The sequence below is a fragment of the Canis lupus genome, chromosome 29, assembly GCF_003254725.2.
Source record: "Canis lupus dingo isolate Sandy chromosome 29, ASM325472v2, whole genome shotgun sequence".
NCBI classification, from domain to species: Eukaryota; Metazoa; Chordata; class Mammalia; order Carnivora; family Canidae; genus Canis; species Canis lupus.
In genome coordinates this window covers 17212412-17228599 of record NC_064271.1, presented here as the reverse complement: position 1 = coordinate 17228599, position 16188 = coordinate 17212412, and the positions used below count along the sequence as shown (strand labels likewise).

The following is a 16188-nucleotide window of genomic DNA, read 5'->3' as shown; positions in this document are numbered from 1 at the left end:
CCAATCCCTAGTATGTAACCCATGCCCACCACGCCCCTACTTGCACATGCACGCACGTGCACACACACGCCCTTCTCACCTTAAATAGGGCCTCACCCTATTTAGGCCCTAAAACCCTGTACCAAGCCACCCTACCCATGTGGAAACCCTTCTTAATTTGCTCAAGCTCTGACACCCAGACAAGCTCTGAGTACTCATCCATGTGGCACTCTTCTCACTGCACGTAAGTTCTAACACCCATCACCTGACCAAGCCCTCCATATGAACAGCTTCATGACCCTGCCCAGGTTCTATATTTCTACACCCCATGCCCAAGCAAAGACTCCTACCTTGCTCTGCCCAATTTTGTGATTCTAGGACTGAATAGTTCCTAAAGGGAAAGGAAGAAGAGAAAGGGGAAAAGGAAGCAGGTATATACTTTGAAGTAAAATAAATCTGTCAGTCCTTATTGCTGCCTAAGAGCTTCATCAACTCTGACAAGCTACTGACCTTCTCTGAGCTCTTTTTTCCTAAGAAGGCACAGGATATAATCCAAAAAAGGAAGACATTAGAGTTAGACCTCAGTTTGAAACTTGGTTCTGCCATTATCTTAGTCTATTTAGTCTGCTATAACAAAATACCACAGACTAAGTAACTTGTCAACAGAAGACATTTATTTCTCGTAGTTCTGGAGACTGGGAGTCCAGGATCAGGGTGCCAGCATGGTCACATTCTGATGAAGGGCCTTTCCCGATTTGCCACGACTACCCACTTCTCACTTCTCCTCACATGGTAGAAAGGGCCTAAGAGCTTTCACAAGCCTCTTTTATAAAGCTATTAATCACATTACTGAGAGTTCTACCGTTGTGGTCTTATCTCTCAGAAGCTAACTATCATCACATTGGGAGTTAGGATTCCAACATGTATATTTGGGACAAGGACATAAACATTTAGACCGTAGCAGCCACTGACTAGTTCTGTGACCTCAGGCAAATCCCTGGCACTCATTTAAAAAATGAGAATTGTTGTGGAGATGAAGTGTGATCATATATATAAAGCACCTGTCAATGGTAGGAATTTGGATGTTGCTATTGCTATCTGTAATGGAGATACCAAGGACCTCTGTTATAGGGTTGTTGTATTCATAATAAGAGATGTGAAGTACCTGCATTCAATAAATGCTTACTATATAATTATCATTACATTCCACAAAGGAGACATAAGTAATATTTCCGCCTTGTTATTTTTGTACATACATTTTCTCAATTAGGTTGTAAATTTTTTGAAAACAGGAATCTTATTCTCATTTTGTATCCTCAGTAATGCCTAGTGGATTTCTTGGCATATATTTTTTCACTAAATTAGCAGAGCTTTAAATCACTAAGATTAAAATTTGGGAGCCTTGCTCTATAGGCAATTTGTAGTAATTATACATTTGGGGGTATGGTACAGACATCAAAAGTGTTATTAAAAAATTAATTGGATAGTTCCATATAAAATGAAAATAGATAAGAATTGAAAGTAGAGATTTAGAAATTGTCTATTTGGTCAACTTTCTAGAATCTTCCACGTTTTCATGGCTCCTTTTTTTTAAATTTATTTATTCATGAGACATTAACAGAGAGGCAGAGACATAGGCAGAGGGAGAAGCAGACTCCCCACAGGGATGCTGATGGTGGGACTCAATCCTAGGACTCTGGGATCATGACCTGAACCAAAGGCAGATGCTCAACCATTGAGCCACCCAGGTGCCCCTTGCATTTTATTTTATGTGCTGCCAAAGAGAGCACAAGATTTTTTTCACATTTGCATGTTTATCATGTGGTTTCAAAGAATCAGGGTTTGGTGTGGCAAACATTTGTTTTAAACGTGGGTGGAGAAATGCTTTTGTTTGTCATGTCTGGGTGAGTAGAGGAATAGAGACTGGGATTGAGCAGGGATTAGTATAAAGGCACTGAGTCACAAAACAGGTGCAAAAGGGGATCTAGAAGGAAAATGGGAGGTGCCCCAGCAGTCCATTTCCATTTGGCCTAAGGACCTGGTGTGAGATGGTCACTTAGCATGTCAACACCCAAGTGAAAAGGTCAAACAGCTGAAAAGTTGGCAAAACTCTACTTGTCCAGTTCAACCCTTTCCCCCCCTCCCCATATGAGCCACCTCTTACAGAAGAAAGAAGACAGAATGGGAATGAAAGAGCAGTGATTCTAGGGCCTTTGCTGTTGCACCTCTTCTCACCATCGATTAACAAATATAGTTTATTGCATTATACAAAGACTATCCCTATCCAGAGGGGCCATTGCTCTGTACCCCTGAGAGATAAAAGGCCTTGCAGAGTACTGTTGATTCATCTCCTGCCTTTGAAAGCTTTGTATTTCTTCCTAGCACACACTATACTAGAGGATAGGAAATCTTGAGAAATCCAAGTTTGAGAAAGTGTAGCTTTGTCCCTCTGAGGGAGACTATACATCAGGTTAACGATACTAAATGTCATAAATGATGGAGTCTAGCAAGCACTGTCAAACAAGCATCATTTCTTTTGTGATTATAGTGTTCTCTCCATTTCACTGTGCAATGGTTTAGAACCAGAGCTCTGCCAGAGGTACATCTGGGAAACAGGATATTTTTTTTTTTTTGGTCCAAATCATCAGCAATAGAAAGCCCTTGTTTAAATTCCTGTATTTATGAGACTACAAATTTCCCATTTTGTCACTTCCTCTAAATGACTCAAAGCATGATATCTGTGGTTGTGAGCTGTGATGTAGAAGGGATTTAAGGCCTTAGAAATATAAACAGAGCAGAATAAATAAGTACACTTGCTTGTATTTCCACACTTGCAAAATTTGAATAGACTTGAGATATTGACAGTGGAAACAGTCAGGCTACTGTCATTATAAAATGATAATGACAGAACATGAGCAGAAATCTAAAGATTGTAAATTTATAAATCCAAATCCTCTATCTCAGAAGGACATAACTGTAGGTTTTTATGGCCATGGAGCAGTGGGGGGTTTGTCGGTAGGCTGGTATGATCATCTCGAGACTGAATTTACAGATGAGACTTGTCTAGTTCATTTCTTTTACCCAGTTACCTATGTGTGTTTAAGGGGAGAGGTAATAAATACTTTCAGTGGGAAAAGCATAAGACTTGGATAATCAATCAGTTGGGGAATCACTTCCTGAATAATTAGATAAAATTTCTCGTTGCTCTTAGGTCATATGTATATAAACATTTAAATGGTTTAGAAACAGGGCAGCCCCAGTGGCTCAGCAGTTTAGCGCTGCCTGCAGCCCAGGGCGTGAACCTGGAGACCTGGGATCAAGTCCCACATCGGGCTCCCTGCATGGAGCCTGCTTCTCCCTCTGCCTGTCTCTCTCACTCTCTCTCTCTCACTCTGTGTGTGTGTGTGTGTGTTTCTCATGAATAAATAAACAACATCTTTAAAAAATAAATAAATGGTTTAGAAACAGATATCACTGATGGTAGAGCTATGGTACAAGAAAACTGTGCCAACATATTGGGGCAAAAAGAAATTTCAGCTGACTCATAATGAAATACAGTTCTCCAAAGTGTAATGCATTAAATCAGGCCCAAATGTTGATTTCATGACACTATATTAGTCAACCCTTAGAGACAGGGGGGTTTCAGATGCATTTTGAAAAGCAAAGTATGTTAACGTCATACGAGATGGTAAAATGTCTCGGGCCACTGTAATTTGAAAGAAAGTTTGGTTAATTTCACTGACTTACACTTTGTCTTAAAATTGTGCTTGCTTGACAAGATTGCACCTTTTTCCTTCTGAGTCAGTGTTCAGGGCATGTTTACAGACACCTTCAGGCCCATGATGAAGTGTGACCACTTGGGATGAACAGCCATAAGTGTGCAAGTATTGTGCATTGCTAGGATCGAACACACTGGTAGAACAGTTTGCAACAGCTCTTCTTTACTCTGACAGTCTAGTATCAAAACTATGCTTAACCCCCTTGCTGCTGATTTTTTTGCAAGATGACTTACTGTTATGACTTGGCACATGAACGGCACGTCCCATGAAGATAGTTGACCATTTTCTCTGAGTAGGCATAGGAGAATAAGCATTTTATATTTAGGTATTTTGAGTTTCTGGGTTCCTATGAAGGATAAAAGTAGTCAATTTGCATTGATTTACATATTTTAGTACCAAAAGCTAAATTTATTTTTTATTCAGTAGATATTTAAAGAGGCAGGGTAATCAACATAAAAGAAAAAAATAGATGATCTTATGAGTTTATGTTCTAGTTGTGGAGAAGAAAATAGGCAAATGAAGACGTAAACAAGTTAGTTACAGATTGTAGTAAATGCTGTGAAAGAAATAAACAGGATTAAATAGAATGGGATTCTTTGAAAGTTCAGGAAAAACCTCCTCAAAAAAAATTATAATAAGGCTATAACCTGTCATGCAAAGGTCTCGAGAGAACATTCTAGGCAATGATCATTGTAAGTGCAAAGGCAGACTTATCTAGCTGGGCTTAGTTGTTTGGACAGGAATAAAGGTGGATTATAGAGTAAATAGAAGGAAGGGCAGTAAGATATGAGGTCTGAGAGATACAAGCCCTGAGGAAAAAAAAAAAAAAAAAGCCCTGAGGAAAAGATGAAAACTTGGGGGTTTGTGCTAAGGACAGTTGGAAGCCATTAAGCATTTGTAAGAGATATGATCTGATGTGATCTAAAGAAAAGCTGATTAACACCTGCTTTGTATGTTATATGTAGTATACACTATATTCTTATAATAAAGCAAGCTACAAAAAAGAATGTTAAGAAAATCATAAGACAAAATGCATTTACAGTGTATTTGTTTTTTTATAAAACTGCATATGAGTAGAGCCACACAGTTCAAACCTATGTTGTTCAAGGGTCAACTGTATCAGACTTTAGAAGCTTGCAGAAAGGCTCCCACAGAGCCAGAATTCAGGCCTTTTGGAAAGGGCACTCCTTAGCTGATACTGGTACCTCAGGAGCTTTGAGCACACATCCTGTAGAGCTGAGATCAAGCCTCGCAGGATGGAGGGATTTGCTGCTACATGGTGCTGGTCACTCTGAAGTCGCACATTGGTACTGATTCTGATGGGGTAGAAAAAAACTGCAGATTAAATCCAATTGCTATTACTAGAAGCAACTGATGCAGTCACAGATACATAAGGGGCAGCAGCTTCATTAGTAAGGAGTGAAATGAAAGTTGCCCTGGGACGTCTGGGTGGCTCAGTGGTTGAGTGTCTGCCTTCAGCTCCCAGTGCGATCCCGGAGTCCCTGAATCGAGTCCTGCATCAGGCTCCTTGCATGGAGCCTGCTTCTCCTGTCCCTGCCTCTCTCTGTGTCTCTCATGAATAAATAAATAAAATCTTAAAAAAAAAAAAAACAGCTGCGCATATCACGTCCACTCATATCCTATTGGTCTAACAGGCATAAACAGGTTTAAGAATAAATATGACTAATATTTGGTTAGCATGTAACTCAACTGGGGGGGAGCAGAGCTGCACCAATACTCTTTAAGAATAAGCTACAGACTGCAACCACCCAATGTCTTGAGCACTAGTCCGTTTCCTTTCCAGAGAATGGGGAGACTGCCCATTAATCTGGCAGTTGGTTTGTTCGGGACACTCTCTGACTTCTGGCAATGCTCTGATTTCCGGCTTCACCACTTGTCCCTATCTCCAAAAGCAAAGAATTCTGTTATGGATCAAAGATAAAATGTAGCCCTCATAGAATTACAAACTTAAGGGGACAGCTAAAGGAACCATAAGTAGGACTTAACAGGAGTAAAAATTCTTTTAAGTTATCCTGTCTTTCCCCACCCTTGCAGGATCTGGCAGGACCAGGGTAAGGACATACAGAGAAAGGTGGCTTAGTAAAGTTCAGTTTTAGACCTTAGCAGGAAAGGGTGTTATCCTCCTTCTGTGGTCCAAGTGCTAATCTCAAGGGCCAGGATCAGATACGGTCCTATAACAAAGAGACTAAGCAATGTACCACTGACCTTGTTAGTGCCTGGGTCTTGTGCTAAAGGAAGCCAAAGGAGTTTGACATTCAAAAATAGCCCCTCTCAGTTCACCAAAGTCTGAGTCTGGATGGGGTTTGGAGAAAAGAGCTCTAGCTTGTAGTAGACATGATTTTTTTCCCAGAGTGTGTTCATAGCAGTAGCACTTTTGTATGTGTCTGTGTAGCTAAGCTGGGACTGTACTTCCCAGAACTCCCATCCAGTTGTGAGTTAGGATTGGTCACAGAAATTGTTGAAGATAAGACAGAGGTGTAAAGCAGGAGCTGGCCTGCTCTGATGTCTGAGTTGGGGGCTAGGCACTTGCAGCATTTCATTTTCACTATGTCCATGGGGCAGAAGTCTGGCCCATAGCTTCTCAGGTCCCTTGAATCTCCTCCCTTACCCTCTTCCAAATTCCAGCAGTTCTAGAAGCACAGGAGGTAGGCTCCCTCTGCATATACCCACATGGTGGAGGTCAGAGGCAGCAGGGGACAGGGAGATTGCACTTTTCCTCTCCCGCAGCCCTGCTGACCTGTGGTGGCTCCAGGCTCACCAGGAGATCAGAGGCAACACCTCATGATAGACTTGTTCTCCAGTTCCCACAGCTGCATAAAGCCTAGCCCCCATATTAAATCACGTTTTCCATATCCCTTGAACTTTAACACAATAAGCTAAGTTATGTTGTGGAGACAAGTTATGCCTAAACCTTAACAGCCAGGTTTTATTTCTTGCTCATGGTTCATCCACGGCTCTGTTCTGCATAGTCTTCATTCCAGGAACCAGGCTGAAGGAGCCAGCCTCTGTTTAGAACACTGCTGGCCATCATGACAGATGGAAGGAGGGGAACCAAACACTGCTCTGAAGGCTCTGCCTGGCAAGAGCCTACCACTTCCTACCACTTCCCCTCACACTTCCTTACCCAAAGCAATTCCAACAGATTGAACCAAAAAATGAGTGAACAGAATATGTTTGTGGGTTTTTTTCCCTGGCACCAAATACATGTTATTTTTCCATATCAGTTTGGCAATTCTCCAACATCAACTGGGTGTTCAACAGTTCATTTTGGGCACTCCCAGAGTTACTACAGACCTGCAGGTGAAGAGCTCAATGCCACAAGATTGGCCCAACTTCAACGACAACTGGAGTTCCCAGGCTGCCCAGCCAACTGCAAATTCAAGGGTTCCTATGAGCCCCCCTCCTTGGTTTGACAATTTGGTACAATGACTCACAGAACTCAGGAAAGCTCTTAACTTAACCAGGTTATTGTAAATGATACAACTCAGGAGCAGCCAGATGTATTGGACAGGGTATGAGGGAAGTAGCCCCTCCATCACTCTCTGAGCACAACACCATCTGTACGTTTACCAACTTGGAAACTCTCCAAACCCCATCATTTAGAGGTTCTTATAGAGATTTATTTACATAGGTACGATTGATTAAATCATTGGCCCTTAGAGATTGAACTCAATCTCTAGCTCCTCTCCCCTCCCTAAAGGTCAGGGAGTGAGGCTGAAACCTCTAATCATGTGGTTGGTTTTTCTGGCGACTGGCCCCTATCCTGAAGCCATTTTACACTACCCCACCATAAGTCCTCATGGGTATACAAACGATAGTATATTCCAAGGATTTAGGAGCTCTGTGGCAGGAACCAGCTAGCTAGTCTGCAGAAAGTCAAGGATTCAGGTTTTCAGATCACCATGGTCTGGTGATGATTATTGTATTGTTCACTCAGCAGTGTTTTAGGGACCTGAACTGAGCACAAGCACTGTATTTGGAGTTATCTTAAAACCAAGTCATTATTTTTATTTTTAGTAGTTCTCCTTTGGGATCAAAATACTATATTTCACTTCAACAAAATGATAAAATATTTGAGAAACGAATGAGTTGAATATTGATTGGGTCACTTCTGAATCTTAATACTCAAGAGGAAAATTATTTTTTTCACTCTAATATCTCAAAAATAGGCACACTTTAAAGTGGCTGTGAAGAAAAAAAATAAAGTGGCTGTGAAGGATTGATATCACAAGTGCTTGAGAAATAAAGGACTTTACAGATTATGTCCTATATGCTCATAAAACAAGATACAGTTTTTAGCTATGGCATACTCAGTATCCCTAATATAATGATGCCACCAGAAGGTTTCTCCTTGTGTTTCAAACAAAACTAACTTGACAACTTATAAGATCATTACTCTTTACATGTGAAATTGTTTATCTACTTTTCTCCTACTAGGCTTTAAGCTTATTAAGTGTATGAACTGTACCTTGTTCATTTCTGTATGCCCAGCAGTTATTATAGTGCCTCACATAGAGTAACTGCTCAATAAATGCTTACTTTATTGCCATATTTTACCTATTTTAGGATGCATGTTTTTTTCACATTTCGACATGTCTAAAATTGGGATGCATCTTACAATTGATAATGATGTAAGTTATGGTCAGCTAGGTTTGAAAATCTTCAACCGATACCTCCTGGTAAAATCAAGAAAGCACTAAACTCACAACATATTAGATTTAATGCAGTGTGGGTAACTAATAAGTTAGTAAAAGATTACCTTCCTCAAGTTGTTATGATATTGATTCAAACATATTTTATAAAGGGTGTCATGAATATGACCTTAAAAATCCTTTTACAATTCCACAGCCTCATAAATTATATAGTTTCATTCAATTTATTATCAGCTTTTTTTTACTTGTAAGAAATGGAATTTATCATTTTAGCCAAGTTAATTACCATTATTCTGCTGTGTAATTGAGAATTGGGCCCTTCAGATTCTGTTGTCCTTCTAATTCATTCTTTTACAATTTTCTCAGAAGTGCTAATACGTGTTTCACATAAATTTTTGTTTTTGTATTAACTCACTTATTATATATTGAGTGCACATAGTAACATATTCTGCTAAAAGCCATGGAGATTGATATTTTGAAATATCCCTGTTCCATCTGAGACCCTAAAGCCATAGGCAAAACCTCTACTAAGCAATTAGCATTTGTTTATAACAACCAACACTCTTCCAAGCTTTAGTAAGTAATCTCCTATTCTGTTTATGAATTTCAGTTTACTTATATGTATGTGCTGCCTTGTTTTGTCTAATTCATCACTCAAAAATTTGGTTGTTTTAATAGCTAGGGGGAGAAAGATTTCATTATAAACTGCATGACCATATTTGTTTAATTTGAAAGGATTTGGAAAAAGGAAAGAGGCATTTTAAAAACAAAAAACAACTGTATTTTGTGAGTGAGGTATACAGATGAAAGGAATAAAAAAAAAGTTTGATTTTTAAAGAAATAGTCTGCTTTTTATAGTAGATGATCAGAAATGCCAACTGAAATTCTGCACTGGGCCATGTCATCATATGCAGCATGACAAACTTTTACATAATCCCAGTGGTCTGCAGATATCCATAAAGGCAACACCTTACACATAAAAAGAGTATTTAAATGTATCTACTCTTTCCCAGTTTTTTAAAATAAAAGTTTACTACAGGGACACTTGGGTGGCTCTGTTGGTTAAGCATCTGACTCTTGATTTCAGTTCAGGTCATGATCTCAAGGTGGTGAGACTGAGCCCTATATCAGGCTCGATGCACAGCAGGGAGACTGCTTAAGATTCTCTCCCTCTGCCCTTCCCCCCACACCTTCTGTCTCTCAAATAAATAAATGAATAAATCTAAAAAAAAAAAAGTTTGTTATACATTGAAAGCCAAATATGGGAATAGAAGTTATTTTAGGTAAAGGTCAAGTGGTCTCTTATGAGTATTTGATATTATACTCTTGGCATTTATTCCAGGGAGATGTAAATTTATGTTTACACAAAAGGCTGTATAGGAGCACCTGGGTAGCTCAGTCGATTGAGCGCTAACTCTTAATATCAGTTCAGGTCGTGATCTTAGAGTCATGAGTTTAAGCCCCATGTGGATCTTGCCCAGCATGGAGCCCATTTAATGCTTCTCTCTCTTTCTCTCTCTCTTCCTCCCTCCCTCCCTCTCAACCCTCTTTTTCTTTTTCAAAAAGGAGTGGGGGATGTACCTGAGTGACTCAGTTGGTTGAGCATCTAGCTCTTGATTGCCACTAAGGTCATGATCTTGGGGTCCTGGGATTGGGCTGGTATAGGGCTCTGCAGGGAATCTAGCTCTTGATTGCCACTAAGGTCATGATCTTGGGGTCCTGGGATTGGGCTGGTATAGGGCTCTGCAGGGAATCTGCTGGAGGATTCCTTCCTTCTTCCCTCTACCCTCCCCCTCCCCCCCCCCCCCCCCCCGCTCATATTCTCTCTCTCTCTCTCTCTCTCTCTCTCTCTCTAATATGTCCTTTTGAAAAGGGCTTATACGTAAATACTCAAATATCCCCGAACTGGAAAAAGTTCAGTTCCCTCGGTAGATGAATAATTAAACAAATTGTGGTGCATTCATGCCATAGGGTGTTATACGGCAATAAAAAAGAACTAATTATTGTTACAAGTAATTACTTGTATTATCTCAAGGGAATCATGCTGAGTGAAAGAAGCCAATCCCAGGAGGTTACATACTATATTATTACATTTATGTAACATTCTTTAAATAATAGAATTACAGAGGCAGAGAACAGATTAGTGATTTCTAAGGGTTAGGGATGATGGAGATAAGGTAGTGGGTATGACAATAAATGGTTCGAAAGACAAAGTCCTGTGGTGATGGAGTTCTATATCCTAATTGTGACAGGAGTTACATAGATCTGCATCTGTGATAAAGTTGCATAGAACTATAGACACACAATGACCACCTAAAAATTGATGAGATAACCTGGTTATAATACTATCCTAAGTAAAGAGTACATAGGATCTCCTTGTTTTTTTTTTTTTTTCAAAATTCTTGTGAGACTATAATTCAAAATTAAAAGCTTTAAAAAGTTATTCTGCATAGACAAGTGGAGCCATATTAAATCAAAAATCTGTGGAGCAAAAGAATCAACAAAGTGAAAAGGCAATCTACAGAATGGGAGAAGATATCTGCAAACCATATGTCTAATAAGAGATTAATATCCAAAGTATTTAAGAATTTTCTGTAACTCAATAGCAAGAAAATAACCCAATTAAAAAATGAATAAGAAACTAAATAGGTATTTCTCCAAAGATGACCTACAAACAGCCAGCAAGAGAATGAAAATGTGCTCACCATCACTAATCATCAGGTAAATGCAAATCAAAACCACAATGAGGCATCATACCTGTTAGGATGAGCATTATATAAAAAAAAGTATAGCAAGTAATTAGGTGAGGATGTGGAGAAATTGGAATTCTTGAGCAGTATTGGTAAGAATGTAAACTGGGGTAAGCACCATAGAAAACAGTTTGAACTTTCCTCAAAAAATTAAAATTAGAATATGATCCAGCTTCCCACTTCTCAGTATATATGCAAAGGAATTCAAATCAAGATCTTGAAGAGGTATTTGTACTTCCATGCTCATAACGGCATTATTTACAACAGTCAAGAGGTAGAAACCACCTAAATGTCCACTGATGAGTGAATGAATAAAGAAAATGTGGTATATGCACACAATGGAATAATATCCAGTCATAAAAAGAAAATCCTGCCATTTGCAAGAGCATGGATGATTCTGGAGGACATTTTGCTAAGTAAAATAGGCTAGTCACAGAAGGATAATACTGCATGATTCCACTTACATCAGAGGCATTTAAAATGGCCAGCTTCATAGGAACAGAGTAGAATGGTGGTTGCCAGAGGCTGGGAGGAAAAATTGTGGAATTGCTGTCTGATGGGCATAGAGTTTCAGTCATACAAGATAGAAATGTACAATATTATGCTTATACTTAAAAATAAATTGCCCAGGTGGAGCCCCCTGCAGAATATTTCCAAGAATTCCCAGGAAGGTTTGCCTTCCTCATGCTCCCTCTCCATATAAACTGATTTATCTCTAATTATTTTTGGCCATTATCACTACCTTTCCATGATGCAAAAGTGTGTAAGCCAATTCTTTGGTCCTATTTTAAGATTGCCATAAGATATTTACAATTAGAAAAGGAAATTTTAATTTGATCAGATTTGTGGAGATTATCCCAGGTCCATTGGATTCACTTTGCCACAGGAATCCTTTACTCTTTACTACCATCAGTCTCTCCCAGCCATAATGTCATTAAACCCCAGTCTGTTCTGTTCCAGAGTCTGCTCCAGAACAGGGAAGGGAACGGAAGCTTTCTTTTCACTAACTTCTAAAACTTTAATAAGACTTTACCCAAACCACCATTAATACCAAATATCTTACCTGTGGGGTATTCTGTTTTACAAACAAGATGTGACCAACCTCTCTATTACTAATAAAATTTAAATTAAATTTAAAAAATAACTTTCTTAAAACTTTTGTTTCAGATCATAGGTCCCAGCTATAAATTAGGGTCTATGGTCTTTACAAATATTATCTATAAATTTCCAGTTTTGTTTCCAGTGCCAAGTCCCATCCCAAGGGGGGACCCAGAGCACTGGGCAATGGTGCCTATTTCACATCCTTCAGGACCTACTGCAGCTACACACATAGAAAAGCAACATTAGGAGTGTTGGATTGCCCCGTCCTTAATCCCTAGTAATCTTAGGACTTCAGGTAAGTGAAAAGCATTTACTCCTGGTAGAAAGTGGTAATTCTTTCTTAAAATACTATAAAATTGCCTGGGCTTCTTTCACAGTCTTTTTTTTACTTCTTTCTCCCTCCTCCTCCTTTCCTGTTTTCTCCCTTTTACTCACGAAACTAGCTAAATCCTTAAATAAAAGCAGTGTATTTCTGATTATTTTTCTGTAGGTACAAATATTGCTCTAAACTTATAAAAGCTTTTTCTTGTTGAATATGTTTTCTTTTATTCATAAATTTTTCTTAACATTATGTTCCATCATGCCTCCACTCTGTCATTTTCCTTTGCTTTTTCAAAATTATCACTGTGTACATCTTAAACACGATGGAATTTAATACTAAATATTTTTATTGGCCATATGGAACATTTTTTAATATCAAAAACTCATGGATATCATTGTAATCAACTACCATTTTATATTCTCTTTTTTTTTATTCTTTGGTTGTTATCCTTGCAATAAGAAAAATAATATGCCCTGATCTAGAATAAGAATCTGATAACTTTGATGTTAAACATTTCCCTGAGTACTATATAGAATATATAATTTAAGGAACAGTCTGAATCTTTAAAATTCTGTTTATTTTCCTTCTTTCCTCTTAAAATATGATTGAAGAGTAGAAATGCTACATATTACTCAATATTTTTAATTACCGTAATTATTAATGGAGAAGTCAATTTTTAAAGATTTATGTATAAGACTATAATTTGTTACTTGCAAAAAGCATAGAAAGTTAAAATTTTATAATATGCTTAATTATTTTTCCATTTAATATACATATTTAGGCACCTACCATGAACCAAGAATGTGTTTAGAATGAATGGTATGTAGTTCCTATAGAACTTGGCCATCAATGTCACAAGAGAACTCAATAAAAATGTAAATTCTCAGATCCCACCCACAATCTACTGAGTCAGGAACTTGGAGAGAATAACAAATCTTCAAGCTTCTGACCTGTGCTAAAACTTGAGGACACTGGTTCACATGAAACAATCAATAACCATGTAGTGTAGAAAGTATCACATTAAATGGGTCTGCAAAATACTCTAGAAAAAGGAAGAAACAGCAAATAACTGGGAAAATTAAGGAAACTGTACAGACGTGACATTGGAACCAACTTTAGAGCTGAATAGGATTTTACTCTTTAATTAAACAAATCTTTGTACAGCACATACTATCCTACTCACTCTGCCAGACTGAGGAAGTTTAATAAACAATAAGTTCAATAAAAGTCATTGAGCAATAACTCAGAGGCAGATTTACCCAGAAGCTAACCACTGAAGCTTTAGGCTTCCTTACTTGCCTGGGACCCTTCCAATGCCCCGTCTCTACTTTCTTATTATACAAAATTACGAGAATGCATAATTGTGTACTCTTTTTCTTACACTGGGCCCCCCAAATTGTGTAAGCCTCATATTCCCCACAAAACCTACCTCCAAAACCACACTTGCTAGTCTGGAGATAGAAGGGAGATAGTAAGGAAGCAAGCCAGGACCTTCCAGCAAAGAAAACCACATATGCCAGGGGATGGAGGCAGAGAGTGTTGTCTGTCAGTATCCCTGGAGCCGGGTAACTGCGGAGGGGGTGAGGGGAGTGATGCTGACAGACACAGTGAATTACCAGAGACCTTGGATGCACTGCCAAGGGGTTTGGACTTTATCCTCTACACAATAGCTTACATTAGAGATTCTCAGTAGGTGCCTGCATTTAACAAAGGTAACTGTAGCAACTGTAGAAGCAAACAGATTGATGAAGGAGAGACCAGAGCCGGGAATACAGTCGGGAGCATAATGAAATAGACTGAGGGAAATGTTGAAAATAGAAGTTCAGGTAATGGGGATGAATTTGAAGGAGATACTCGAGATACAATCTACTTGGGGACCAGTTGGAAGATAGACCAGGAAGAGATATTAAAGATGACTTAGATTTATAGTTTAGGTGGTTTGGATGCATTGTAATGTGAATAATAAACTTTTCAGCTCAAGAAAATAAATAAATAAATAAATAAATAAATATATATATATATATATATATATATAGAGAGAGAGAGAGAGAGAGAGAGAGAGAGAGAGAGGAGCACCAGATTTTATGGAGAAAATAATGCACTCCATTTCAGTAAGTTGTTTTTCTACATTATTTGTCTATCATTCTGAAATACATATATATCATTTTAAATAACTGCTTTTTGAAAAGAGCTGCACATTGAAAGAAAAATCACTTATAGACTACTGCTTTACAAATATACAATGTCATTATTCTAAAAATTGTTATATAGTCATTAATTAGATCACTATTTCTTTCTTAAAAAACATGAAATGGGATTTAAAGTGTATAGGCTAAAATTTGTCTTGCTATAAAATATGGAACCAGACAGACTTTAAAATAACACCATCTTTGGCTAGAAAGATGGTTCTAAAATATGTGCAAATAGCTTCTAGGATGAAAAGGACAGAAGACTCCCCATTTATATCATTAAATGGAAGGTAGCAGAGTAGGTAAGGAGAAGAAGGAACAGTAAGCTCTGCTTGAATCCAAGAGGATATTGGGGGGTTAATGGAAGAAAGTTTAAAGTTCCATATCAGAGATAAACATGACAGAAGCGGTGAGTTATATCTATAATCCACATCAAAGAACACTAAACAGATTTGAGGCCTTGATGTAATTATACAGATTAGACATTTAGCAAAGCATAAAGCAGCATGATGTCTCAAGAAAAAGGTCATCTAAATATCCCTAAAGGATTCTTCACTGAGTCTATTCCGAAAGAGAAAACTCTCAGAGGATGAAGGACATCTGTTTTTGTTGTCTGAGCTTTGCAATGCTGTTAGACTTCATGACTTACTCATTGCCATTTAATAGGAAAGCCATTGCCAAGGCCCTCCCCACCCCTAATTTAGTACTCTGCTTGCCGGGCCATGGCACTGCTAACCACAACAGAAAGAAGCAGTGGATGCTCCACAGTTGCCATGGAAGTCCTCAGGCCAACTTAATATTCATCAAAGAGTTCCTTGCTGGGATTTATGAACTGATACACCTGGGATTCTGACAGTGTATCCTGACAACATTTCTACACTTAGGATTGTGAAAATTTCTCTTTTCCTGCATTTATCTCATGCCTGGTTAAAGTTAATTCCCCTGGCTCTCTGAAATTTTTATGATTCTGCAAGCTAAAGGTGATTTTAGGTATTAACACAGTTCACCCCATGTTTAATTGGCAAATGGTAAGGAATTTTACACAGTAATAGTGCAGACTAGGAGGTGGGGGAAATTGCTTCATGGGTATCGACAAAGAAGTTCTGATCCGTTTCACAACAATGTGAATATGCCTAACCCGATTGAAATGTACACTTAAAAATTGTTAAGATTGTTTAAACATTCTCATTACATACCCTGCCACAAGAAACTCCAGGCCCCTAATGGGTACCTCAGGTCTTCAAGATCCCTCAAACTTGTTTTTGTACAGCGTTCCTGGCCTGATTCTTGAGTCTTTAGCTGTATATTTGTCAAACAGAAACTGAGCAGCCTATTCAGTTGACAGGCATACAGTTTGAAGCTGAGTTAAAAGAATTGTGTGTCTGCCACTGTAGG

General features: G+C 38.5%; 1 protein-coding gene and 1 long non-coding RNA gene across 4 annotated transcripts in view; one reads left to right on the top strand and one right to left on the bottom strand.

Moving 5' to 3' along the window:
* LOC112678579 (uncharacterized) overlaps nt 1–14288 on the bottom strand; it is a 43500-nt gene extending 29212 nt beyond the window's left edge. The window contains exons 1-3 of the long non-coding RNA XR_003147682.2: nt 14034–14288; nt 4964–5074; nt 3992–4104 (exon numbers count right to left, since the gene is read on the bottom strand). This is a non-coding gene — a long non-coding RNA (uncharacterized LOC112678579). The remainder of the gene's footprint in view (nt 1–3991; nt 4105–4963; nt 5075–14033) is intronic.
* Nucleotides 1–16188, top strand: part of CPA6 (carboxypeptidase A6) — a 317848-nt gene that overhangs the window by 181318 nt on the left and 120342 nt on the right. The window contains exon 1 of one of the 3 annotated variants that reach the window (XM_049103757.1): nt 14339–14430. The exons of the other annotated variants lie outside the window; for them this stretch is intronic. Within the exon in view, the coding sequence (XP_048959714.1) occupies nt 14410–14430 (21 nt within the window). The 5' untranslated portion in view covers nt 14339–14409. Of the gene's footprint in view, nt 1–14338; nt 14431–16188 lie in introns of those variants that run through there. 3 annotated transcript variants of the gene reach the window in all.